We start from the raw sequence: 27,210 nt of genomic DNA, 5'->3' as shown, positions 1-27,210 counted from the left end.
GTCGGTGCTTGCATACCGTCCATCCACCATCGGCAATTTCTTGTTCGCAGAACACCTTCAGGAACCAGTAAGTCGTTCCACGGATCTGTAGATAGTACACGCCGGATTGCCGCATTCCAGCGTTCATTAGATCCACGCAAGAATAACCCTGTGGCAAAAAAGAACAGAATTAATGAGATTTTTCTTCTTTGAAATAGTGTATTACTTAAGATTATTTTGTGCTCATCATTTGGAGGGATAAATTATTACCATCTAGAATAACTCTACTGACAGAATTTCCTATTCTTATGTAGTCACGATCTTGATATAATAAAACTGCATTAGCCTCCATCTTTTCTGGTCCCATGATGCCCGGAAAGATAAACCTCAGAGTTTTTTCCCGCAGTGCAGCATACATCATCACAAATTACGTACCAATTACCGTGTTTGCCGGAATTGGCAGATGCGCACGTTGTTAAATCATATTTCATCACTAATTCTAAGACGTTTTAAATCGTTTAGTTTTAAAGCAAAAAACCATTGTGAGAGGGTGGTAGCAGATTATTTTATCCATTTCTCATCCATCATCCATTCTTCCGCTTAAACGTGCGCAATTGAGAGCAGACTTTAGCTGGACCGCTTAGGTTGTGTGTCGTACGAACCAAGCTGGACTTTATTGGCCTTGGCCCCAGAGATCGTGGTAAGAAACTGTTGATGAATGCCACGATCAATTCATAAAACGATAATTACAGTTCAATGGATCATCAAGGCTTAGTTGCCGGAGTTGATAGGCCGGATGGCTTAAACGTGTTAGATTTACTGTTGTGCATCCATCAAGCGATGTTTAAATGGTTTCTCACAAGCGCCAAAACATGATCGTGGTACGAAATTATCAAAAACACAAGATCGTAGTTAAATCCAGTTCCGGTTGCGCGACTATCATTAAACATGACTACGTTTGCTGAATATTGGTGAAGTGCGTAAAACTTCAAGCAACGACGTAAAATTGGCGCAAATGTCAAATGTTAGGTCATAAAGAGAGAACGTGCACTGCGCGACGCGATAAATATTTGCGAAGATCATCCTTTTTGTTCCGAAACAAACGAAAAGAAGCGACGACACTATAAAACTGAAAGCAGTGTGTTCACAAACGGTGCGTCCCGGCGATAGTTCCAAATGGCCATTTGGTGATAAATGTATCAAACGAGTGCGGTACGATCGATGTCCACCAAAGATGGTGACAGAAAAAAAATGGCAACACGGTGGAATGGTCCAAAACAGACGAAATTCTACACTTTGCAAACTCTGGTTCGTTCGACCACTTGCTAACGTTTCGGGATTTTAGTGTGAGCCATCTCGTAAAAACCTGTTCATAGGTCATCACCAAGTTCTCGGCATTTCCGTCCGAAATAGTTCTTGTTTCGGGCCAACGCTTTAATTATTCTGCTGACCTTTGTCGGACGGAATTTTCGCTCGGTTTCTTCACTTGGGGGAGGTTTGCGTACGATAGTGCGATGGTTGTTGGTGTGATTGGATTAGCATTTTACTACGTACAACGCCACGGACGGCAACGGATGACCTGCTGACGGTTGGCTCGTTCGGTTACTTCAAATCAAACGATCATCCGGTTTTGTCATTCGGATGGGATTAAAAGTCCTTCATTAGCGGGCATGAATGAGCTATTTAACGAGGGAACTCGAGGTATAATTTAGGAGCAAAAGGTTGCTATTAGCAATTTAATATACGCCACCAACAGGAAGATAGTGAATTGTTTCCAACTGTTTACGCGTTGCGTTTAATGATTGTAGGAATTCTAACACAATCGATATGTTAAGAAAATCGTTATCTTTCCTTTCACTTCCGCGCTCAAATAATTGAGTCCAAATGCTGTAACATTTGATTGAAGTTTATGTACAAAAGCACTTAAGTTGTGTGCCTTCAAAATAAAGCACTAGCTGAGTAAAGATCACCGAAAGAAAGGTTACGCTGCAAGTGATCTTTTCACAACAATGTGTTTGCTGTAAAGTATTTCAATTGATTGCTTTTAAAGGACTACGTAAACGTTCCATTGGCGAAGAACTATAATTACCGTACCATACACGGTCGGACCACACGAACGCGAGCTAAACTCCATTGACCATTCTGACTGGGACGGGAGAATAATTGTCAGTGGCGAATGAAAATGTGCGCTAATTCGAGGTTTTCGCCATTTGCAAAGCGCAACGAAACACGCAAAATTCGACCGTTTTTTGCAGTTACCCGTCACTGATAGCATAATCCACTGGGTTGAGCTAAATGTCAATCCGATTGACTTCCCACCGGAGTCAATTAGCCGGCCGCGGGTTTCTGTTGTTGGGAAACGATAATCCATTTAGCACCTTCCTGCCTGCCATACATTCACTTTCGTCCCCAGCCGACGGCCGACGCCCACGGACACCAAGAGGAAGCGCCGTACCTCACCGGTTCGTAGCCACGGTTAGACAACTCTGCAACAGCACCAAAATAAAGCAGTGAAAAAAAACACATACACCGGACGAACCCCGGGAGAGGTTCGGTAAACCCAACGTCTAGTTCGCGGTTGATGAGTGCCGAGGAATCAGGAAGGCGCGATACTACGTGATAACGGGGTTGAAATGTTTATTAGCACCCTTTTTTAGTGTTTGACGTCGGTCGGATGCCGCGAAGAAAGGTTAGAAAAGGAAACTACGAGTTCGTAGGAAAGGTGTGCATATGTAAGGAACCTTTTCTACACCTTTTCGGTTCCTTGCCCTAAAATGATCTGATGGAAATGTTAAAACGTGCACGGAACATACGTAAACCCGAGAGCACTAATTGAGGAAGGGATCGTGACTGTTGGAATTTATTTGACAGACATACGTAGTTTACTGTCTTCCTATCGTTGCACAACATATGTACAAGATAGCAGCTAACGCTTGACGCAAATGCATTTGTTGTTGATCTGAATAACTCTTAGATGAAGGTATCTTGCTCGCATTCCTCATAAAATTAAAAAAAAAAACCTGTAAAAATGCAACACATCCAATGTCTAATTCTTCACTGAGCCACAGTGGCGATCCATCGCAGCATTATACGTTCTACAGATCTAACCGGAAACGCTAGTACCCTTTTTTGTGCATGTTGACATGATCGTTTAATCGAGAAGGAACCTCTGTTTGTGAAAGTGAAAGCACCGAAATGCACAAAACGATCACCGTTACATCAACCACCACATTCGTTACGGCTCGTTGAGATTAGATTATCCTAGCCGTTGGGTAGCGCAGAGGTTAAGTCCTCAGCCGCACCCTTTTGCACGAGTTTGCGAAAATATGTTTGCGAAAAATAAACCACCCGTCTCGTGTGCGCTCGGCTGCTTTGCCTCTAAAATAGCTAAGGCTCTTGGACTCGGTAGCAGCTACCGGATGAGAAACGCACAACTGATCAATCTCCATCGTTGACTCAATAGACGTCTGGGGGAGAGTGTTCCAATCATTCACTGGACACCACACGCGCCAGCTGGACACATATGAGCAACTGGTCAGCGGCTTTTGTGCTATAGCTCTACCGAAACTATTAATTTAATAACGGTCGCCAATTAATCATCGTTTGTCGCGTTGCGAATGAAAGTAAGATCTTCTGGTTGCATTCATGTTGATCTGGTAGCATTCGATGATGGAGCGACTTGAAGGGCAGCAAGTTTTGAAATAACCTATTTGCAAAAAGAGCTATTATTTACCAATATTACATGCTACAATTAGAACTTTCAAGTGATTTTTGCTTAATAAAGTTACTGAGTTATGTTCTAATAATTTTTGGAAGCTCTTACAAGGCATACATGCAATAGACATATAAAAAAAAGTCATACAACAATTACGATAGAATTGTATAACTCCTTAAATTAGGTAGTTGTAATGGCAGTGTACCAGTCAAAATGCTTCAAATTAGAGTTGGTTAGAGTTCAAATATGAAAGGAGGAAATAATAAAACTCAATTGATTTACTCGCTGACTATCCAGGCCTTCAATTAATCCTGAAATTTGGGAACCATGGTTTTGATATTAAATGGAAGCTACTTAATCATACCCCGTAATTTGCGAATTTTGGAATGACTATAATTGAAAAACAAGTTAGTGATTAACCTTTTCTACTCTGGTTGCTAAAAAATAGCAAGGAAGTTATAAAAAATTACACAACCATATTTTTAGCATCATTCTCTACTAATTGATCAACAAACAGATTGGGTTATATCTATATTTATGGTAATTTACAGTCGACCAAAATTCTACCACTGCACTGCGCTGCGACGCGATCGCAACAAAATATGACATGAAAAGGAAACCAATCATAAATGGTTGATCGGTTCGTGTTGGTGCAATAAAATAACATTGGTTTCCCTGCCCTAAAAGCTACCATATGGTAGGCATTTTTGCCAGACGCGGCTGGTATTCAGCCCCAGCAAGTCACCGGCAGGTTCGTTGGTGACTTAGTGCCCTGTCAACCCCTAGCACCGTTACGAGGTTCTGGCAGAGTGTTATTAAGCTTTGCTGTCCCTTGAGAAAGGTAATTGCGATCGCAAAGTATGCAATGCATGCATGCATGCTGTTGTTGCTGCTGCTGCTACAAAGCTTAATGCACATTCGAATATAGGAAAGCGAACACTACGTATAAGGTTCAATCGGAGATATTGGTTTCGCGAGTTGGTGTCGGAATAGTGTCGAACCGTTGCGTCACGTTCTTCTTTCCTCGCATACCGTTATGAGGATATTTCTTTCCCCCTCTTGCCTTTCCTGCAAAACGAGCTTTGGTTCTTATTGATCTCCTCCAGACGCGATGGAGACCCACATCTCCTTGCTGGACACTAACTGGTCAAGAAACTGTGAATGCGTTTGGTCAATTTATGCAACACGTCGTAAATTAGAGCCATCGAGCTGCGCAAGTGCGCACACGCAAGTGCACTACGCACGCAAAGCACGTGCGGTTGTAGGGTAAAAGAAGAAAGAAAAAACACTCCTCCCCACCGGTCTCGACATATGTTTGACCAAAGAAAAACGTTACATCTGGTGCATGCTCCAAATAATTCAATTTGTCTATCGCTTCCAATACGCTCGTTAATTGTGAAGTTAATTGTGAACTGTTTGTACGGGTGCTGATTGCTTACCTTAATGTCCTTCAGGAAGATACTGTCGGTGGCAAAGGTACTGTTCAGTACGGATGGCTTATTCTTGACGCTGGGGAAAATGATTCCGCCTTTACGCGACACGTTCTTTGCTGTTCCGGTCGTCGTCGCTGGACTGTTACTGTTTGATATGTTGACGTTGCTCTGTGTGGTACTGCTAGTACTCGTGCTAGAAGCGGTGCTAGTTGAGGTGGAAGAGGACGATGATGATGAGGAGGCCGACGAAGAAGACGTCGGGTATGTCGTCGTGGGTAGAGCTTCGGTAAAATCTTCCACGATGTATCTGATAATTAAAAATTGGGCAAAGTTCCTTAGTAAGTTCTAAGTACCTACCAGAAAAAAAACTGAAGAAGTAAGAATCACTTCCTTACCTGTTTGGATCATACTCCACCAATCGATCAATGGTAGGATCCATCAAAAGCTCCGCCGGAACGGGTCGTTGAGCCAGTACGGCGACATCATCCTCTTGTTTCTTCAATCTCTTCTCGACCATGTCCAGATTGTTGATGATAAGATTCGTTTTCGTTTTCAGATCATGATGAATTTCCCCAATAGCACGCTCTTGGCGTTGGTTTTGCGTTAACAGTGCATCCGACTTCGGCACCAGATCATCCACGGAGCTCTTCGTACCAACGACCACGTCCCACACTTCGTCCATCTTCTCCGACACCGACATAATCGGGCGTATCTGCTTGACCAGGATATCGATCTTGCTCGACTTCACGTACGGTGGCAGGGTTGAGGTCGCATTATAGTTGTTGTAGTTGCTGTTGTGATCGACCACCGCGTCGTGCACGTCGTTCAGCAGGTTCAGCGTCTTGCCCAGATTCTCCGACACCACGTTGATGTGGAACTGCAGCTTCTTGTCGATACCCTCCGTGATGGAGCGCAGCTGACCGAGCTCCTTCGTGATGTGGCCCATCACCTCCGAGTGCATGGCTTTCGTGATCTCGGCCACGTTCATGCTGACCGTTTTCCGTTCGCTTGCCTCCGCGTTGATGTCGTCCGCCGACAGGAAGTTGCTATCGATTTGGCTCTTCAGGCCGTTGAGCTTGCTGTCGATGTCGCTTACCTTTTGGTCGAGCGACACCAACCGGCTGTCGAGCGAGTTGGTCGATTTGGCCATTCGCACACTGTTCGGCCGGTCGGGCCCGTCGTCGACGATGGACAGCTTGCTGTCGAGCGTGCGCAGCTTCGAGATGACGGAGTCGGTCTTGAGGATGTTGTCCGCCACCTTGCTGTCGAGCGACTCGACGCGCCGCATCAGATGCTCGACCGCCTTATCGAGGTTGTCTATCCGCTGCAGCTTACCCTCGAGTGTTGACACGACGACCTCGAACACATTCAGTAGCTGCTGCTCTCTGCACGTGTGGGTGGTAGAGGGATGGGGAAAAAGGAAGAAGAAAAAAATCAAACGTAAATAATGGTCATTTTAAATTATCGATAAGCTCTTCCGCTCCGGTAGAAATATGTATTTATATAACCGTGCGGGGTCACATACTAATTTTTATTTCGTCTACACATTGTCGCTTCCATTGCAGCCGATGCGAGAAACTTGTCGCTTTTGCTTTTGGCTTCGCATTTCGCTTGTCTCTAAACGTTATTATCAGTTGGTTGCTTTCGCCGAACACCGGCCGGACCTACGAAAAGTGAACGTCTTCGGTTATCTTAATAATTTAATTACTAACGTGCGCCCGCTTTTTCGCGTTTTCTCCATTTTCGCACTTTAATTAACATGATTTATTCGTGTCGTCGGTGTCGTGTTGCTGTGGTCACTTTCCCGTGTTAAAGCATTTTAATTTTGCAAAATCGAACCTGATAAACGATTACACTCGGTACCGTGCACAGAGTGAAAGAGAGTTTATGGAGCATGATATCTTCTGCTAAGAGGATCCATTTCACTGAGAAGCAGAGGGCGGATGTCTTTCACTTTGCTCGTTGGAATTATGGGAAATTAATCTCGCACTCGATACGATTTATCATGCGACACAACATCGGTATGGTAAAACGTTTTGCGGGTAAAAGTGCTTGATCGCTTGAACATCCACCAAGAAATGTACTCTTTGTTTTACGTCTTGCGATGAGTTGAGCGGGTAAAAGGTTCAATTTAAGAAATTGCTTTATTGTTTTTCTGCTTTAAACACACGTAACACGGTGGAGAAAGGGTTTTTGGTTTTAGTAACTCGAAAACGGTTCCCTTTGAAGCAAAGGCACCGCGCACCGGTAGGGAATAGTAGCTAATTAATCAATTAATTAACAAAATTAAACATGCCACCGTAATTGGAAATCGAAAATTCAATCAACATGCCCCTCGATCGAAAGGACAAGACTCTGTATAGGCTTCAACACTAGTGCAACACTATCCGCAGCAAAGGACTTCTAGGGTATTTGCCAGCCATTGCGCAATGGTGATGGTAAATGGGAATGTGTGTTCGTGAAGAAGAAGAGGTACGCCATCGATCGATCGAAGCAAATGCGAACGAAACCCCCAAGCGGGTGGCTACTTTGTAGTTCACTTAATGGCAGGTGTTGCTCGACTTTTATGCAACACAATGCGGTATGGACGGTGTTTCAGGAAACAGAAGAGAAAAAAGTGGAAATCGAAGGCATAAACAAGCACCAGCACCATCCTACAGTGGCGCTGGTTATTATGTATCGGAAAGCAGAGTGCGGAAAAGCAATCTCAGCACGATGCATGGTAAAATGTTCGCCACAATTTCGGTACAATTTAAACGAACCATTTTGTCGGTACAATTTCTCATTCCCTTGTTGGAGTCGGGGCCGACGATGTTTATAGCAATAACCTAATTTTACACTGTGCGCCATGCACGTGGGATATGGATTTTGGGTTTTGGATTACTCTCTCCAGTGCGTTTTGCAGAGTAATGGTTGAACATATGGTGATGGTTATATTATGTCCGTCGTACAGCTGTACTTTGAGTGGAGCTGTGTTGAGTACCTTAGTTTTTGGACATGTTTAATAGCGATCCGCATGCAAGTGAGTTCAGTTCCGAACATTTCGGGTTATGTATCAATTAAATTAACACATAGGAAATGGTGTCAATTTCAAGAAAAAACACGACAGGAAATAAAAATGATCACTTTTTGGAATAAAATAACTTCAGATCTCTTCAGCTCTTTAAACGAGCGTGTCATTACTACAACCCGAAGCTCTCCACATGATGCTGGCGTTGAACTACTTACAAAATTACCAGAAAAAAAACACTATGGAACCTCATTTGACATATTCGGTCCTTAATAAGCTCATGCCAAACCATATTGACGCGATTGGGCATTAATTTGGCGCACAATTTCCAGTTGCCTGCTGCCAGGACTGCGTTACCTTTTGGCGTACAATTGTTCCCGAGAGCCTCAGGAGCACCTCAGGGCCTCTGGAAGCCCTCATTTTACGTTTTTCTACCGCATGCGATATCCACACAAAACACCTTTTGCCGGCTTCACCGGTGGCAACTTGTCAATTAATGCGAAACTCCATTTACGGACCTTAACATGAGCGAACTTTCGAATGTGCGCGACTTCTGTCCACCTTCTCCCGGTTTTGCGTAAAATGATAAAATTGTGCTCTCTATGCGTCACGTTACGTGGATTTACTTTTGTATTTGTTTCGCCGCCGTTGTTTTGTCACTGCTGGTCACGGGCGACGGGGGTGACGGTACGAAAAATTCGATTAAACCCAATCACAGCATCTGACGCAGTAGACGCTTGATGTTTTGCTACCGTACCAGGTACACCGGGTCCAGCAGGTTGGTGAGGCTTTGGTGAGGAACAAGGCTCGGCGCGGAGTCAGAGGTGTAACTGGAAGAACCATTTTCCATTTTTGGTCGTAAATCACTTTCGAACCAACGATCCAATAGTGCGCAATTCTTCGTGTCCTGACTGTCCTGACGTACGCACTTACCCTGATGATCGTGTGTACATGCTTTGCGGATGGAAAACTGTACTTTACGTGTGTAATATAAATTTATCCGCTCGAGTAAAAGAGTGAGAGAGAAGAAAATAGGTGCAAGAATCCGGGCCAGAAAATTGTAATGTCAAGCGGCAACGGTAACGAAGGCGAAGCTAATCGATGTGAAGCTCCAATTTAGCGGTTCGTTGACTGTGTCCCTATTGGCGAAGAGTGAAGGTTAGCTTTGTAGGTACTGGAGTGCAGCGAGTGCTAATAGCAAAATAATTAATTTTTGAATGAAAGCCATTTAACCCAGAAGGATGGTGGACGGGGTTGAACTGGATGGAAATGACTCGCTTGACAACTCGTTTGACGGTTGCGTGGCGAAATTCAAATCATTTTCGCACAGCTCTCTTTTTTCTGCAATTACGACTGTTTATTGCTCGTTTCAGGTGTTAAATTAGGCATCGCTTTGGTTTCTGTACGCCAAAGGTAATGACAACGCTCATCATGTGCATTATTGTGAAAGAGAGCTATTGCGCAGAAATTCCAAAAAGTCACATCGCTTGTTCAAACGAATTCATAGGGGTCGTGGATTGTTATTGGAGAACTAACGTTAGCTAGCAAAAGATGCTTGATTAGACGTCTCAAAAGGTAAGCGCTAATATGACCCAGTCCTTACTGAAGACTTTCTGACTGAAGACTGAAGACTGAAGTGTTGACGAAACGTTCTTTCTTTGTGTGACTTCGTGACGATAACCATTCGAAAATAGTGTTGATTTGACGGATATTGTTGAATTATAACTAGGTTGCAGTTAATAAATTCCCGTAGGAGAAAAACAGGAAGGCATGATCGGCATTGAAGTCCGGCTTTATACAGTCGATGAATTATTTAAATTCGATCGATTGCAAAATTACTTGACATGAATAATTCAGTGCATTCAGTCCTGTCGGTACCGCGAACGGTTATGCCATGCAAAATCGTGTGTAACCACTATTCTACGGCCTTCGAGCGATCAAGAATATAACCGAAAGTAATGGTATTTACAGACAGTCGGTGACTTCGGTTCCTAGGGAGTAGCAATGTTGTTCCACTCCGGGACACTAGACGGCGTTCTCCGTCGTACGATGTCACAATCGTGCATCGCCAAACAGCCGAACGAATTCAAACAAACCAGCTGGTGTGGATGGCTGGTGCTTTGCGTTCGATTATGTTTTTTCCTCCATGATGTGGCGAGGGAGGCAACAACAAAAAAATACGCACACCAAATCCCACCGGGTAAACTGGGTTGCTCTAGATTTAGCGCATGCAAGAAGTGGACACAAGCGCAGTGTGGTTTAATAAAAATGTTACCTGTGGCTAGAGGCGAGGCACAGGGATCGCAGCGCTACGATCAACAACGATCGGCAGTATGCAACTTGTTTGACTTCTTCGTTTGTCAACTGAACCCTTATCGGGGCGGCGCGTACGGGGTTCGGTGGGAGGTCCCCGAAAGCTCGCAAGCTGCCGGTGTCCGAGGTTGCGTAAGGCGGAATAGAAAGCTAGTATGGGAGCAAGCGTGGCTACTTCATTTTCTGTTGTTTCGCTACCTCGACCACCGATCACGAGAAGGAATCTTCAAACTCAAGAGATCTCGTTGCGAGACTCGCGGAACGATCGGGGGAAGGGATTTCAATTCGGCAAAGTTGGATTAGTGCGGGGTTAGAAAATTCGTGACGCGTTGATTCGGTTCATTTGTTCCTCGTGTTCCCCAATCAACCGTTTAATGGAGCTTAGCAAATTTGGAACAGTCAAAGCGCATACTGCGTATCAGCGAACATGTGTTGCGGTTCGTTCAAGCGTAACCTCCACGGTGGAGGTGAAAAAAAAAATCCAGAAGAGTAGTATAGCGCAAAAGGGAAAAATCTTTCTATTGAGCCCACTGTCTCTAACTGCATCTAAACCGGGTCGCCGAGTAAAGCCCCAGCCTCCAACATTTGATCACTTGAATTCGCTGGTGGTGTCCTTCGCCAGCGGCGATTGCAAATAGGTATTGTACACACTCCGTCTCGGTGATTTGCGGCGATGTGTGGCGTACTTCCGTTCCAGTAATTTTCAACCAGTAGCAAATCTACCGCAACCTCAACCACCGAGGTATCCGAAGGCGTCCGGGGCTGGGCACAGGACGGTAAAGCTCAATTAACCCAATTATCCCACGCACGCGTGACTTGCTGTGACCGACGCCTAAGCAGCTACCAGCTCTTCGATTCCGAGATACAATTCGCATCACTAGCCGAAGCTTTTGGACGAAGCGGACACGAGATAAGCGTTCCGTGAAGCACCTCGCAGTGCCTTCGTTGCCTGCGGTACGCTGAAATCACCGATTCAACACTTATTTAGCAGGTCTTGCGTTTCTGTGTGTGGCGTGGTAATTCACAGACCGGCCACCCTACCGACACCGTGGCCAATTCCACGTCGCTCAACTGATTGGAATGACTGGGAGTTTCATAACATCGTTGGTGGTGTGAGTTTAATTTCGCGCACTATCATAAGTGCGAGTCAGCCCGAGGTGGCAACGGGATGGGGCTGACGTTCGTCAGAATTCCGACACCCGGTACCGAAAAAAACCTTTTTACCGCCAAGCATGCGAGTGCGTGAATATTTCTTTCTTGGCCGCGAAGCCATCAAACGCACCCCCGAGTATGCGTTGCATTGCGGTGGGAACCCTGTAATCACTTAATTAATGCGGCCGTGCACGGATGGCCAAAGTCTTCAGAAGGTGCGCAAAGTGTTGTGAACTTTGTCTCCCTCCTCACGCCACCTTCAGCATTCTGCGTGCGTTATTATTATTTTCATATTTTTCGCGTACCTTGTCCAGCGTTTGTTCCCACAACAGCAATAGGCATCGTAATTACACTTGGATCTTGGCACTGGCGATAAAGCAATGAGGTGCTACAGCTGCAGAAGTATGCAAAAAATGGTAAGCCTCATAGTAGCACCGATGTCAGCTAAACGACAGCAATATCGTTTAACACTCGGCGAGGTCAGGATCGTTGCCACCGTAATTTGACGATTCATCTGCGGACAACGGCTTTTGCTAAATTGTTCTACAAACTGCTTGTTTCTCGTTGAAAGTAGGTGTTAGATAGTATCACTTTTTAGGTGTGCAGAGGAAAGACGGTAAATTGCTGCTTCGTAGCCCACGATCACTAACGATCGTGATAAAGCTTTGCAAAACTTTTGCAAGTGGTAATCTTTTTCTCGTGAGTGATCGGAATTAAGAGAAACCTCACAAAAAACAGTGAGCTGTTTAATCGGCATGCAAAAGGGAGTTTAAAGTTGCAAACGAGCATGACATAATAAATAGAAAGAGAACGTACCAATATAATTTTGTAGAGATCTAAACGATTTTTCATCATAAATCATCTCCATACGGAGTTTAAAGACCCACGGAAAAAGTAAACCAAGCGACCACACACCCATTTAAAGCATCATCTCTTGGGACACAAAATGCGGTGTTACATGTGTGTTACACTCGAATAATGCCGCCCAAGACATGTAGATGGTGAGAGGTGTGAGATTAGTTGGACCATTGGAAAAACAAACAAACTCTGGAAAGCACAGAGGAAAGAAACATCAGCGGTAGTGGTGCCAACTTGCGGTCATTACAGACCATGATCGTTGACTCTGATTGACAGCTGAATCTCCAGAGAGCTCGAACTGCTCCAGTTCGTGTGTTCCGGTGTGACGGACAGTCTACAGCCGACATCCGCTCTTTGGTCACGAACGGCATCGGCAATGTATCCGAATGGAAGGCGCGTAATGGTAGGCGGCGGCAGTCCTATAGAGAAGATCAACAATAAAGCGGTGGCGGTTTCGAATTTTCGAAGTGTCCATTCAAAACAACAACAAAGCGATCTACTTCCAGCTACCCGGTGAAAAGGTCCAGGTTAGTTTTGGCTGGAGGGAGGCGAGAATGGGATTTATGCACACAACACAGGAGATTGTGTGATCAATCAAAAATCAATTGTTCGCAAATATGGATGTAAAGTGACCAACGCCCTCAATGGAGAGCGCATTGGTAGCAGTGCAGTACCTTCCCTTGAGTCTATCAATCACAAATCGGGTGGACTCATTGAGCGTTACTGTGGGGTAAGAAATATTGGCCACTATATTGTGCCATTTCGGCAGCTAATCGTGAGGGGTCGCAGTGTAGGTATCGATCTAGGACACTGGCTACCTCTAACAGTACCCTTAGTGGGTAACTTAACCTGTGCTGAAACTTGCAAAGGTTAGCCAAGATTGTCCAAACAAACAACGTACGATCCACTTAGAACTAAATAGATTGGTACTAGTGTCGGAACTCCCTTGTTGCATCGATGCAAGGCGCTGCCCTTTTTATCGTAGGTGCTATTTTCCCAGAGGTAACTGACATATTTCGAAGGCGCCTTCTAATTGACGCCTTCAATCTGGGCGCGCAGATTGCTCACAGTGTGCCAAGTTCCATTCACCATGGTTTTGCACCAGCGGGCCCTTTACAGAGGACCCAAGATCATTTCACTCCCTCAGGGAGCTACTGTTAGGGAAGGGAACCGGAGTTTATTTGGCCCTGTGTGGAACCCGTCCGTGACTATGGTCGCTCACGGTTCGATGCTAGTCACATGGCTAGCATACTAATGAGAGGGCAGAACGGTGTCGAATCATTCATCGACCAATATTATTTTACCGAACGCGTGGCCTTAAAGGAATTATCTTACGAATTGGTGTTATTGGATGATTTTTCAAGAGACTTTGAGCGATGTCGGGTACATTCGCTTTTGGACTCTTTAACCTAGATTTAAATTACACATTTCTTAGCGACTAATGGTGTTTGACTTCTGCATTGATGGTACAAATAATACGTACAAACTTAGCAAAGAGACAAAGCATGCAAAGCTACAGCGATAAACAATGGTTTAATAGAATTGTTCCGTTATTTGGAATTATAATATTATGAACACGTCTCGCGTTCTGCATAATGGACCACTACATGATGCATAGGATCGTACGTGGTTAATGTATTATTAATGAGTTACATAAATAGTGGTTATGTGGACACGAGTTAAATTCTCTGTCTAAAAGCTTCGGTCGAGTTCCACTTGAATTGTTTTACATTTTTGTAAAAATTAACAAATTCGAATTGCGCATTCACAAGTTTGCATTGTGATCGTGTATCAATCAATCCATATTGGATTTCGGGGCCTCAATTTTCCGATATTGCTCGGTTGAAGCTCGCCAACCATGCAGAGATAACCGGCGATGGCGCTTACATTTTGCATAATTTTCTCCTTTCTAGTCGAACTCCGAACTGTGAAGATATTCATTTGGCACAGTGTGGGACGTGATCGTTCGTTAACACCTTTACAGTACGGACACGATACCATCACGATGACGTGGGAACGTGACAGTTGAGTTCTGATGCTCTACAAAATCTATGGACAAACTACCTTTGTTATTAAACACATTACTTTAAACGCATTCAAAATAAATATTGTCTTTTATGTGAAAAGATATTGTTCTTCAGATATGCAATAATGTGTTAAGTAATCTTATGAAAGACGACGAAATAAGATGTATGAAAAAGCGGTTGAAGCGATTTGTTTATTTTATGTATTTTTGATCATAAATTCTAATTAACTTACGTTGAATAATGTATCAAAGATTGTCCAATAATTTCTGGTGCAAATGAAGAATAAGGCTCTCACTCTACACCAGGTTGGTTTTTGTATTTCTGTTCCATAAGTTAATTAATTATGACGACTGCTGAACAACATAAAAATAGTCAAATGATCGTTATTAATAAGGATCAACGCACTGCTCTTGATTATGTTTATTAATTTTCTCCCAAAAACTTACACCACTGTTTAGTTAATTTGAATGGACGATGCTACACCACAGCGACTGAGGTACAACCGGTGAGCCAATTATCACCTAATCTGCCGACGTTTATAGCGCAATGAAATGCATCCAACATTACTACACACTTTAAATTGGATAAAAACCTCAACCTTCCCATTCGTACCATACCGTAACAAACCTTCGTGAAGGTGCAGATGGTTTCGGTTTATCTGGACAGCGTTCTGCTCGAACACTGTGGCATCAATTTGTCGGCGGCTTAAGTGAGCCTTCGAACGGTCCAATTAGTTGGTCATTTTTCAAACGAACACCAATATCGTTGGAGCCCCTTTTTCGAGGGATAGGGAGAGCTGGTTGGGCAGGGAGGAAGAAAGTTGCCACCGGCGATATGGATGATTGAACGCAGTCCATATCGACAGCTAGGCGAAGCCCTTTGGAACGACATCCTACCTTTGGCTGGCGGTGTCTTTTATGCTTAAATCACACCATAAGCAAACCGGAGGGAACAGTTTCGTTACGAAAGTTGCTGCAACAGGAACACTAAAGAAGCTTTAAATTTGGACAGAGTTCGATTGATCGGTTCCTTCTGTTTGAAATTAGAAAAAAAAACTACAAACCCATTTACGTGTATTACGTAATTTGACAGCGAGTTCCAAAAAAATATCATTCCCAATACGATTTCACCTGAAAAAACGATCCACCTGAAGAATCAATGCTGTAAGAATTATGCAAGGAAGGGAAAGGATCGTGGTGTTTTCGGGCACCTTTCGTTTAGCTGGACGTAACCATGTCGCACGAATGTCACTTCGGCGGCATTTAAGTGCTGAAATTTGCAACAAACTGACACTGCTCGAACAAAAGATGAGTAGTCCCCACGTACGAAGAGGTACGTCCATGCGCAACGGAACGCTAACGAAATGCGTCGCCTATTTGCTGCTCGGTTTGGACCGTGGTGGATGAGTGTAATCAATTTGATGCGGCCACCCCGGCAAACGTTGATGGCCATGAAAACCTGACCGTCGCGCCGAAGATGCGCGTCATCTGCCATGTTGGCGAAGGGTCACACAAATTAGCAACATTTCTAACCCCCTGTGAAACCCATCAACCATCGTGGGCATTCCCCAAATACGGTCCAAAGTGTTCGCAAAAGTTTCAACAGCTTGAAGTGATGCAAATTTAAAAAGAAAAAAAACTACTAAAATCCTACTCAAGATACGAGGGAACTGATTATCGCACCGAGGAACTGTGCAGGTGAATCGTAAGGGAACGCAGGAACGGTTACAAGTCCTGTGGATGGTGGAGAAGAAGAATCCATCCACTAATTAATGTGTGTGTGTGTGTGTGAGTGCCGAAAAAGACAATTTCCATTCTCCTGTGCTGAGGAATGAAAGTGAATGGTGCTGTTAACGCCGTACGGCTTTCTTGAGCTTTTTCGTCCTGAGCTTCTTGAAAGATGTGCCTTGTGCCACGAGTTGCTGGCTGACAGCACGATAAAACGATGATCGATGTTTTGTTTTGATACTTGGTTCAAGGTTCATGAGTTCAATGCATTTGCGTAAGAAAGAGTGGCGAGCTGTTCTATCTGGTAATTATAAAGCTTCTCATTTGCGATTTTTTAGCTCCTGTTGTCTGACCTTAGCCATTCCTCAATCAACTGGGAATAGATGACCAGTGAAGGGAAATATTCAATGTCAAAATCATATAGGCAGGAAAGGGAGTAGTTAAAGATGCATAGCTTTATCATACCCGAAATCAGAGAATTGGAGGAATTCTGCCTTTAATGCCTCAAATTTGATTGATTCTTACACTTTCTAATGTCTTAATCGATCGTGAACTTTTAAGCTTCTCATAGCTTTCTTCTGAATGCGCTCTTTACCGATTATACAATAATACAATAACTGTGGCTTTAACATTCCACTGCTCCATTTCTTAACCAACTGCACCAGGAATTCGTGGTGCGTGTAGTGCGGTCCCCTGGTGCGGATCGGACGCTAAATCGCGATCTGTCATCGTTGTCATTAATTCGTGGCTAATACGGTTTCACATGCCTGCCCGGCTGTGTCATTCAAAGCATACCCGTACGGTATGATTAAGACGCGATGCCTCCACCACCGCTTTGTTGCCACCGATTGAGTAAGCATGACCTGTCGACGAGTCCACACGGGGATCGGTGATGGCGAACAAACACAAACCGCTCCCAGGCCTACGAGTAATGTGTCTTCGGCCGAAGCTTAAACCGAATCGAAATAAATACACACGACCGTTACAGTGCGTGCGTTGACTAATTGCCTCATTTTCGTACACCCAAAACTGCCGTAAATTGACCAAATTCGCCTCCGCATGTTTAAAAAGTGTTCGACTGGTTCGAATGGTTCCCAAACCTACGCGAGAGTCTATCTGTCAATGTTTACCGATTCAATCGCTCCAGTCCGCAAGTGGCCGAGTAAGATTGGTATCTTGCCCAACGGCAAACATGCCTGTAGGCTCAAGTGCCAATACCGGGACGGCTTAGTTTTGCTTTGTTTCACTATGGCGTTTCAATTATTTCGTAGCCAAATCGGACATTTTGGAGATGCCGAGCTACTTCTGCGAGTTTTTATCGCCATCGGTACATTATGGCGTTGTCGGTGGTGGGGAAAATTTCTCAATCTTCTCGCCCTTGCGTACGAACAATGTACATGGTGGTCACTCCTAATTTCTGGTGACCTCCGAAATCCTAGAAGAGAAAGACCAATGATGGATTGCTGTGCAAACAAATGGATTATTTTCGGCGCGGAAAGGTTAATTCCACCTTACCACTACTCGTGACATCGAGAAGCAGTGCTGTATCCTTTATAAAGTCACACAAGAATCATTTTGAGTGTTTTTAAGCATTTTTTCTTCTATAGCTGTGTCCTAAAATTAAGGTAATGATGGTCACTTGTCCATAACACAAACAGATATATTTGGCGACCAGATCAGCTGCGTATACTTTTCATGTGAAATAAGTGTTTCGGTAAAGTATTTGACAAACACTTGACATGTTTTTATTACTTGCTGGAAGACATTCAATTTTTGCACAGCCTTTGTGAGTGATTAGTTTTTTCAGGACTCCAGTATATTTGGAAGCCCGTCCCGTTACTGTCACTGTACCACTGATTCTACATCATCAACAAGGATTGGAAACAAATGACTTACTCGATGTTCCGATGAATATTTAATGACGTGAATGGTAAAGGTACTTCGTTTGACCAGATGGCTTGCCAAAGAGCTACCAATTCCACCGTCGCATCGTACCGTCCCCAACCACAATTGAGATGTCAAACTTAATGGTGATTCAAATTTATCAAACAGCGAACCCACTTCTCGCACTCACACACATTGGGTAAGAATGTGGATCGTATACTATTTTTTACATCCCAGCTGTTATTGCAATGATTTTTGAGGACATTGCAGAGAGCATGCAGTATTTGGAGATTTATCGAGCAAATCGGAACGAGCAGATTATAGATAGCAGCGGGCGGTGAAGGTACCCCTTCGAGGTGTAATACGGCCTGTTGTGTCTCAGGAACACACATGGTTTATGGTCACCAGGTGTGAAGGGAGTCACGCTACTCATTGTGAATATGATTTATGTGCCTTCGTTTTTCTTCATGGTTCTTGATCTACGCTGAAATCAGCCATAGGATATTGTACTTGGCTTTTGCCACCATTGATCTCGCTGGGGTTTCGAATTGATATCAGCACCTCCTGTTAGATTCGCACAACATTGTTGTATTGGATGTGGTTTGGTCTATTTCATCACCATTGCATATAGTGGCATGGCCTCTATCTCACCGAGACACATTTATTCAATTTTACTCCTTTCGATCAGTGTCATTCGTATCTTGAATTTGATTAGAACGTATTAGGATATTTGTCTCGTTTGCAAAAAAAATACCCGAGTCAAAGCGTATTTAGATAGGACTAGTCTTTCTCGGTTATAACGCATGACCCAAATGTTTTATTTTCTGTGCGTCACTTTCGGAGTTTAAATCATAGCAGAACCAACTGTTGTTATAAAAAATATTAGGATAGTATATTGTACATTAAATTACCCTTATGAAACATGCATGTACTTCTGAGAACAGAAAAATAATTAATGCACAGTTTAGTCGATAAATTTGCAATGGAACACAAGTTGCGATTGGCAACATGTCGTCATGAAAGTTCAATAGCCTTTTTGGCAATGGTGTGTTAATGGAGCGAAGTTTTCATCTATAAATATTATCTATTCATTATGAAATATTCATCTATTCATATAATTCATCTATCTTCATTCTACATTTGACACCCAGAGGAGGATATAATACTGAAACAGATGCCTGGAAGAATATAAATAATCCCGCATAAAATGTATCCCGCTCAATGTAAGCGCGTAGGTTCTTCAAAATATAATACAAATTGTTATGTGAAATGGATTGTAATTTTCAATGCCAAACTGGCAGGAAAATGGCAGTAATTTGAATCGAGGAAATTTTGATCGATCTTGGAAAAATACCTAACTAGTTTTCTGATGTCCGTCTGCCTTGGACCTCCTGTGATGCGAAAGCTCAATTAGAGTCATTGGACTTCAGCCGCTTGAGTACCGAAGAAGGGTACGAAACTCTTCTTGTTGCGTTAAACGTCTCTAATGCTCACTGAAGCAAAGAAACAGGAAGTAATTTCTTTTCGTTTTGTCAACAAGTTTCCTTAAGCACGTGAACACAAGCACGGAAGATGTATCACACCGGGGTGTGCAAAATAATGTACAAAACCTGTCGTGACAGCAAGGCTCTTGAGTAATATCAATATTCACTACATGCTTTCCTGAGATGAGACGCAGTTGAAGCAGATGACTGGTTGTTTTTCTAGGCACGGTTCAAATACTAACAAGACTGGTTTCGAAGTTATGTTTAGTATTGGCGTGAAATAGTGAATATTTCAATAAAAAATGAAGAAAATACTTAGCCATGGTTCCAATTGAGTTTTGAAGAAAACCTTATTGAAAGGTTGGAGATGTAACGTCATAAATTGTCTCACCTGAAAAGATAGAAAAATGCTCTGTATTATATAGCTACAATTACTCCTTACTTTACTCATCCTTCATATTTAAAATGAGTTTATGCGTGGCATAATAATTTTAATAAATTATTGTAAGTACAATAAGCTCGTGCTGTACAGATGCAACCTATTTCATGCTCATCGGCGCTATAAAAAGGTATTGTTTTTGTGCTCATGCGGTCGAAACACGCCCTACCGGGCGCTGCTCGTGAAACCATGAATGTGGAAAATAGTACGTGGCAAAATTACTTTATCGACCACACTAGCGAATGAGCTAATAGTTGAAATAGAATCGTATCATATTGTCCATCGCTTATTATACTTGGGCAAGAAATAGGCAAACCCAAAATCGGCTACCACGGACTGGATAATTTTTTTCCCACTGCTTTAATTTCGATCATGTTCTGCACCATTTTAAAATACTGGGTCCAGCCTGTCCAGCCGATATTACCAGCCAACGCGAATGATGCAATGTGCAACGTGGTCACGATTAATGTGACAAACGGAATGAAAAGAATGAACGTTGGCGGTAATGAACAAAAAAAAATCATCAACCCATTAAACAAATCCGTTCGCCGATCGTTCAAGTAAAGCTTCAGTGCTTTTGTGGTTTTCAGTGGTCCAAGGTTTTGTGTTAGGCCCTGTGAACGCCCAACTTCATGCGAGAAAAAGCACCAGCTTCCCTACCGATCTTAAGGGAATTCTCGCGACACATGTACGTACCCGCCCGGGGACCGGTCCATTTTGGGAGTCGCAAAAATGAAAGGGAATCGAAAGCACATTGAATGTCAACTTGAATTACGTTTCAGTGCCCCGGAAAAGCCCGCGGCCTAGCAAAGCCACACGGTGTGCAACAGTTTCGGGGCGTGTACGGTCCGAGATACAGCCGGTTCCGATGAAGGTGCCTGGCCGAAAATTTAGTACCGTTTCAAAGTGCCCGGAAGGAGAAAAAGAGCTTACAGTTTTTCGTCGGAATAAAACAGATTCGATTAAGTTTTCTGTAAGTTTCGCATACATTTTCTGTTGAGATCCTTTTAATGCGTCAAAATGAATACCATAAACATTGATAGGCCGTAATAGTCATCCGTGTATTTGCCTCTGGCCATGGTTGGGCACGAGCACCGCAAACATTTATTATCGCTCGGTGATGTGTTTTGTTTTGCCTTAACATGCTTTACCGGTACCGATCAGCTTGCCTTTCTCTCAAGGGTTGGATTGGAAAAGAATGAATTTGCAATCCTTTTCAAGTGCCAGTAAATATTCCTTCCGTAGTTCGAATTTGTGTGGTTATTTCCGCTACTCGCTTAACCTAAAGGCGGTTATATTCAGGCGTTCAATGATTGGAACTGCTTAATTTCTCACCCCGATCGAAACGTAACCCAACAATCGTAATCTTAACTGCAGGTAAGCCGAAAAAAGGTTCCCATCAATGCAACGCACGTTTATCATTACCACTAGTCGAGACGTAAGCGTTTATTTCGATTTAATAAAAAAGGTAGTTGCAGATAAAAAAATCCAATCATTGCAGGAGTGCAACTTGCAAAGAGTACTGATAACGAGACTCAGGTGTGAAAGCTTTAAAGAGGAACTAGCTTTGTCTGACCCCTTTCTGGGTGTTAATTCAATAATTTTATTATCTATAAAAATACAACCAAGTAAAAGCACAAACACACATACACGCTTCCCTAAAAAAACTGCAACGGTGCGTGACTTTATGCGTCCACTTCCTGCAAACCGAAACGATCGATTTAACACGATCGCGGAAAGGTGTGCTAAAGTCACGTTAATAACGCGCGGTAACTATCGTCCCGGATTACGTCGTGAAACGTTGCGATCAAACGAGAGCACGAGCAACGAAAGGGGAGCAACATCACGTGCAATAAAGTGCAGAAATGACCCGAGAAAGCCGTTTCCATTATCGAATTAATGCGATACGATGTTCGTTATTTGTCACTGTTATGATCGCTTTTAATTGAGTACGAATTATTGTTTTCGAGCGCACCCAGGCTTTTGCCGAAAACCGGTTAATGGGCATGGGCTGGATGATTGAAAGGATGGTTTTATTGCTCTCACATCGCTAGTGACATCGGTGATTGTGAACTGCATCAGCGGGAGCTTCACAGTAGCGTTAATACATTGAATAAGCAGAAGCGCGCGCAAATGTGGTCAATAAAATACGATTGTGGTGTAGATTGTAGAGTGTAAATGCAACTGAACTCAATGTACCGTGCGGAGAGATTGGTGTTTAATGGGTTGAACATCAAAAGGTGAAAAAAAGCGTTGCAAATTGAATTGTTCTGTGAAAATTGTTACTCACAAATAAACAATTGAGAATTTCAAAAAGCCCAAAAAGGACTTTTTTATGTTTTGCATATTGTCTCATGTTTTCAATAAAATCTGCTCATTATCTATTCAAATATGCAATTAATCATTAATCATCAATTTGTATGTTTATCGTTTCCATTTATTCGTTATCAACATTCAGTACTGAATAATCTTCAAAAATGATCCATTAAAAGACCAGAAACCGGATACTGTACGATATATTAGCTAACCGGTGTGGGTTTACCATCGTTAAGCTTATCATACGATCGTGAGACATTGGAGAATGGAAATGTAATCACTGTTAAGTTGTGGTAACTTGATTGAGCAAAATGTTTATTGCAACACGTTTGCTTGTCGCTTCCAACCGGCTCGTAAAAAGCAACCAATTAACGATGTTGTAGATCGACAAATCGGATTAAACAGTTGTTCCCAGCCGAAAGGAGACATCACGCGACTAATGCTTCATCAGTGACTTAAGCTCTAAAAATTTGCAATCACCTTCCTTGTATAGCAGGAATTAAAAGCGTACCATGTCATGTTTACTCTTCTCCGACAACATTTTCACTTATCTTTTAAAACTTGCTTTAAAAAGCATAAACGGCTCGCAGATGATTTTTGCACGCTAGTCCGAGGTTTTAAGTACGCCACAAAGGAGGATGACAATTGGCACCCAATTTTTACATGTGCTTGTGACCATTTTTATGCTAACCGTGACGGGAAGGTTGAAACAATTAACTAATTTAAATCTAAGCGTTACCGAAAATGTTCTGCCCATCTGACCGCAACGCGGCACGCTGTCGACCTTCGCTTACGCAAAATGTCCAATCTTCTGCCTGCTTGTGACATCATTGGTTGGAGCACTAAGTGGCGTAAGATTGTACGATGTTTTTTGAAAAAAAAAAACAACAAATACAAATTCAACCGTGACTGTGAACGCAAATCCCACCTCCAAGCTTACAAGGTGTTTGAGTGCGTTGTGTGGCCTCTCTTGTCTAATGGAATAGCGCGCTTAAATCTCACCCGGCTAAGGCACACGGCAAACAAACGCAGAACGATCGTCTCAAAAAAGAAAAAAAAAATCTCTTAGGTCCAGCATAATGTTGCTTCGTACAGAAAAAATGAACTTTAAAATGTAAAGCAAATATTAGTGGACAGCTACGAGCACTCCGAAGCGAGCCCGATGTTGGACTCGGGTTCGTAGGGCTGTGAGTGGGTACGGTGGAACAAGAACGAAAATTAACACCTCTCTCGGAACAGATGATCAAATTCTGGCCAACAAGCTGCTAACGAACGGGTTGAAGCGAATAAAATCGAAAACATTAAAATACACCCATGACCTATGCTGACCTGAGTTCATACAAATCGCAGTGAGGTGGGCCGCTTCAGTTGATTCTGGTTGAACATATTTACATAATTAATTCACACGGCTGGCGCACCATCAGGTTGGCTTGACGCGACTTGACCAGAGCGTTTGTTTTGGTGCATATTCGTGCTTTTGATACGTCGCTCTTGATCATATGCCGCGCGTGCAATTGTTTGGATAGGCGAGTTGTGGATTTGACACTTGTCTCGTCTAATCTCAACTCTTCTACTATCGTACAGCGAGCCTAAAGTTTGGGTTGAAACAATAAAAATAATTCAAACTAATGCACCATTTCAAGTAAAAATCCTACAACAATGGAGCTGTCATAACGCATGAAAAGGGATGCTGTTGTTGGCGGATGTATGTCCATGGTAAACATATCGAAGGGCATCATAATCATGATGGAAGTATTCAAGGGCTAAGGTAAGTATTTCCGTGTTGGAAGATGCCATAAGGTAAGGCAAGATAAATAACAAGTTCAATCGCATTATAATGAAGCAATTCTGAATAAAATGATTCATCATTAAACAGCAAACAGGAATAAATTTCCTGTCCCTCCGCGGTCATTTGCTATATACAGATTCATTAATTTATATTAATATACTATCTTATCAAAATCTGTACAAAACGCAACACTCTCAGATGGGGCGATAGTGATACATCTACAAAATGACTGTTTCCTACGTTACCCTATATCAAGAAAGACAAGATTGCCATCATCCGTCCGCCACCTTCCTGGGGAAGCATAAAAATTATCATATCTGTACGCTACGCATCCGCAAAAGGTTCTTCAGCTTCCAAATCTTGTTGTATTCCGTATCAGGGGAAAAAATGAAGAAAATAAATCCAAACTCAAGCAAAAAGCAAACATATGCTTGAATGCTCGCCCATTAACACGATGACATCCGGTTGGTTTGACAGCGAATGTTTTTGCTATCGCATCCCAAATCACCCCTGCTCAGAACGGATCACTTATGTTACTGGGTTTCACTGCGCTTAGCTCATTGCTGAACAGTTCACAGTAGTCGCCGGGGGCACGAACTACAAAATTATGCAAAACTACTGCCAGAGGCGACGTGGAGTTCTGTTCAGGATAGTAAGCGGGCCATTCAACAACGAAAAAATTGTTGCCTAATGACTTTATCTCATGAAAGCAAATGTTATCACAAGAGTGCAGGAAGTTTGGTAGTCGTGGGAAAATGTGTACCTAAGCCTTTAAAGCTTACTATTTACAATGATTGAACTTCTACGTCATTTTGAAGTTCAAAATATATTCGTCAATGAAACTCTACACCATTTATAATCACTTGAGTGCTTCAAAGGAATTGGAATGATAAATTTACAAACTCAATTAAGGTTAGATTCGTAACAGACTCTATATTTTGCAATGAAAATCTTCCTGAAATATTAGATCGGAAGTTTTTTTTCATGAACAAATGCATACATTCAACAATGTGTGCAAAGAACTTTATCAAAAAAAAAACCCATAAGCTAGGATACTTGTGTTAAGAAAAAAACAATACAAAAAAACTAGTAATTATATTATATACTAAATCTTCTTGAAACTCGACCATGAGGACCTTGAAGAAAATCTAGAAAATACTTTGAATTATTGTACCGACTAAAGACGAAATTACAGACCAATTAGTAAACTTTTTTAGGTCAAATAATTACCGTCTGTGTTTGAGTTGAAAAAAAAACGAAAAAAAAAACAAATTTTTGAAAAGATGACTGCACCCTCTGGTTGAGTTTTCAATTGACCAGACCAAAATGACAGAGCATTTCGCTAAAAAGAGCCAATTATATCTGGCATGGCTAATGCTCTCTTCCATTTTGCTAGTGCTATTTTGGCAAAAAATAAAAACAAATGATCTTGATCTATTGAGTTGTTTACAATGCGTAGTAACCTTTTTTCCGACACAACTGGATCAATGTCGAACGTTGTTGGTGTATCTCGTTTCGTGTCGTACCACATGCACTTTCATCACTTTTATTTTTGTGTAAATATCAATGGTAACTGGTAGGCTATTTCAAGCAAACGTACGTTGTACTGAACGTACAACACTTTTTCACACTCAAACCTTACCCGAATCAGTCAGTGGTCTGCTTGAATGGTTTACATGTTTTACTCACTTTTTCCTTTCATCAGCCAACTTTACTTACGGACACGCTCGTTGAATGCATCGCAAGAAGCATCATAACTCGAGGCAAAAGCATGAAAGAGGAAAAAACGACCAGCACGCCCGCATCCGTTTCTTGAGGTGAAAAACTAGCTACTTTTCTTGTTACTGATCCTAGACAGTTCGGTTAGCTTAGCTTTCTTTTTCTTAGCTTGCCGTTGAAATAAGGCAAGATAGAAAAAAAGACCTCAGCAGTATGATTAGTCGTTTCCACCTCCCGTCACATCTCTTCGTGTTTTGAACATTCAGGCAAATCATCTCCTGAATGGTCGTGTAGTTGATCAACCGGTGTTGCACTTGCACTTGAAAGTGCCCCACCCCAGACGGACGCAGCGTTTGTTTACGTTGAAAAGTTTGTTTTCCCCTTGTAACGGGAGATTTCCCTTTCGACTGGCACAGGAAACTGGATCACATTTGCTCAACGATGCACATCGTTGCTGGCGGTAGCCAAGCCATAGGCTAATTTGTAGCTTTTATTAAATCTTCGCAATTTGTTCGGGCCGTGTCTGGGCACTGCGGGCGTTTAAGTGCGTTTGGTAATACACTTGTTCCGGTGACGCTGTCATTGATATGGTGACATTTAGGCCATCAGCCACGAGGGTTGAGTTACGTTTCTGGACGAGCGGCGTTTTCATCCACGCGGGAGATTGAGGGAGTGTATCAAACCACTACTGAGGGGCGTGGAAGACCCCGAGTTCAAGATACTAATTACCGCCGGTGTATCTCCCGGCGGCACGCGGTGTTGCATACAGATTGAGCGTGGCACAAGTGTACACACGGTACGTTTGGGTGAACACAGACGACGCAATGACGGTAAGACCTCGGAACACTATATCCGTTAAAATTTCAAGTTCAACCGGTTGCAACGATAAGCCGTTTTGTGGCGCTGGAGGACATGCGTTTGTCGCCTTGTGCATGACAGGAAACAATAGCAAATGTTTATCCGAGACGGGTGAAACCATGACAAAGATTTGAGTTATTTGAAAAGAGTTTCCCTGAGTGTAATGGATTTTTTTTTTCAAATAACACATCCCAGAGTTGATAGAAACTTGTGCAGTAAACTACTTAAATGATCCTACTGCAAAATAACTCTTTTCAAAATGTAGTCATTTTGCATGCAATTCTGCAATAAAATTTTGTTGATAGTCTTCAAATTCCAAAAACTATACTTCCAATTCATTCGATACATAAACAAAACAAAGCTTTGACAAAAATTCCGGTAAATGACATTTTCAAACAGAATTCGTACGATAAACAATGTTTATTGCTAGAAATCTATTCAGTCCACTAAACGATACCTAAACTCCTCGGACAAGCAAAACAACATTCCCGAAGAGGTTCTGCAAAC

At 42.7% G+C, this 27,210-nt stretch overlaps 1 protein-coding gene across 1 annotated transcript in view; it reads right to left on the bottom strand.

The window, feature by feature from the left end:
- LOC128711400 (serine-rich adhesin for platelets) overlaps positions 1-27,210 on the bottom strand; it is a 74,760-nt gene that overhangs the window by 766 nt on the left and 46,784 nt on the right. The window contains exons 2-4 of the mRNA XM_053806270.1: positions 5,523-6,512; positions 5,134-5,434; positions 17-148 (exon numbers count right to left, since the gene is read on the bottom strand). Of these exons, the coding sequence (XP_053662245.1) occupies positions 17-148; positions 5,134-5,434; positions 5,523-6,512 (1,423 nt within the window). The remainder of the gene's footprint in view (positions 1-16; positions 149-5,133; positions 5,435-5,522; positions 6,513-27,210) is intronic.

The sequence above is a fragment of the Anopheles marshallii genome, chromosome 3 (assembly GCF_943734725.1).
Source record: "Anopheles marshallii chromosome 3, idAnoMarsDA_429_01, whole genome shotgun sequence".
Taxonomy (NCBI): domain Eukaryota; kingdom Metazoa; phylum Arthropoda; class Insecta; order Diptera; family Culicidae; genus Anopheles; species Anopheles marshallii.
This window is presented reverse-complemented; position numbering and strand designations above follow the sequence as displayed.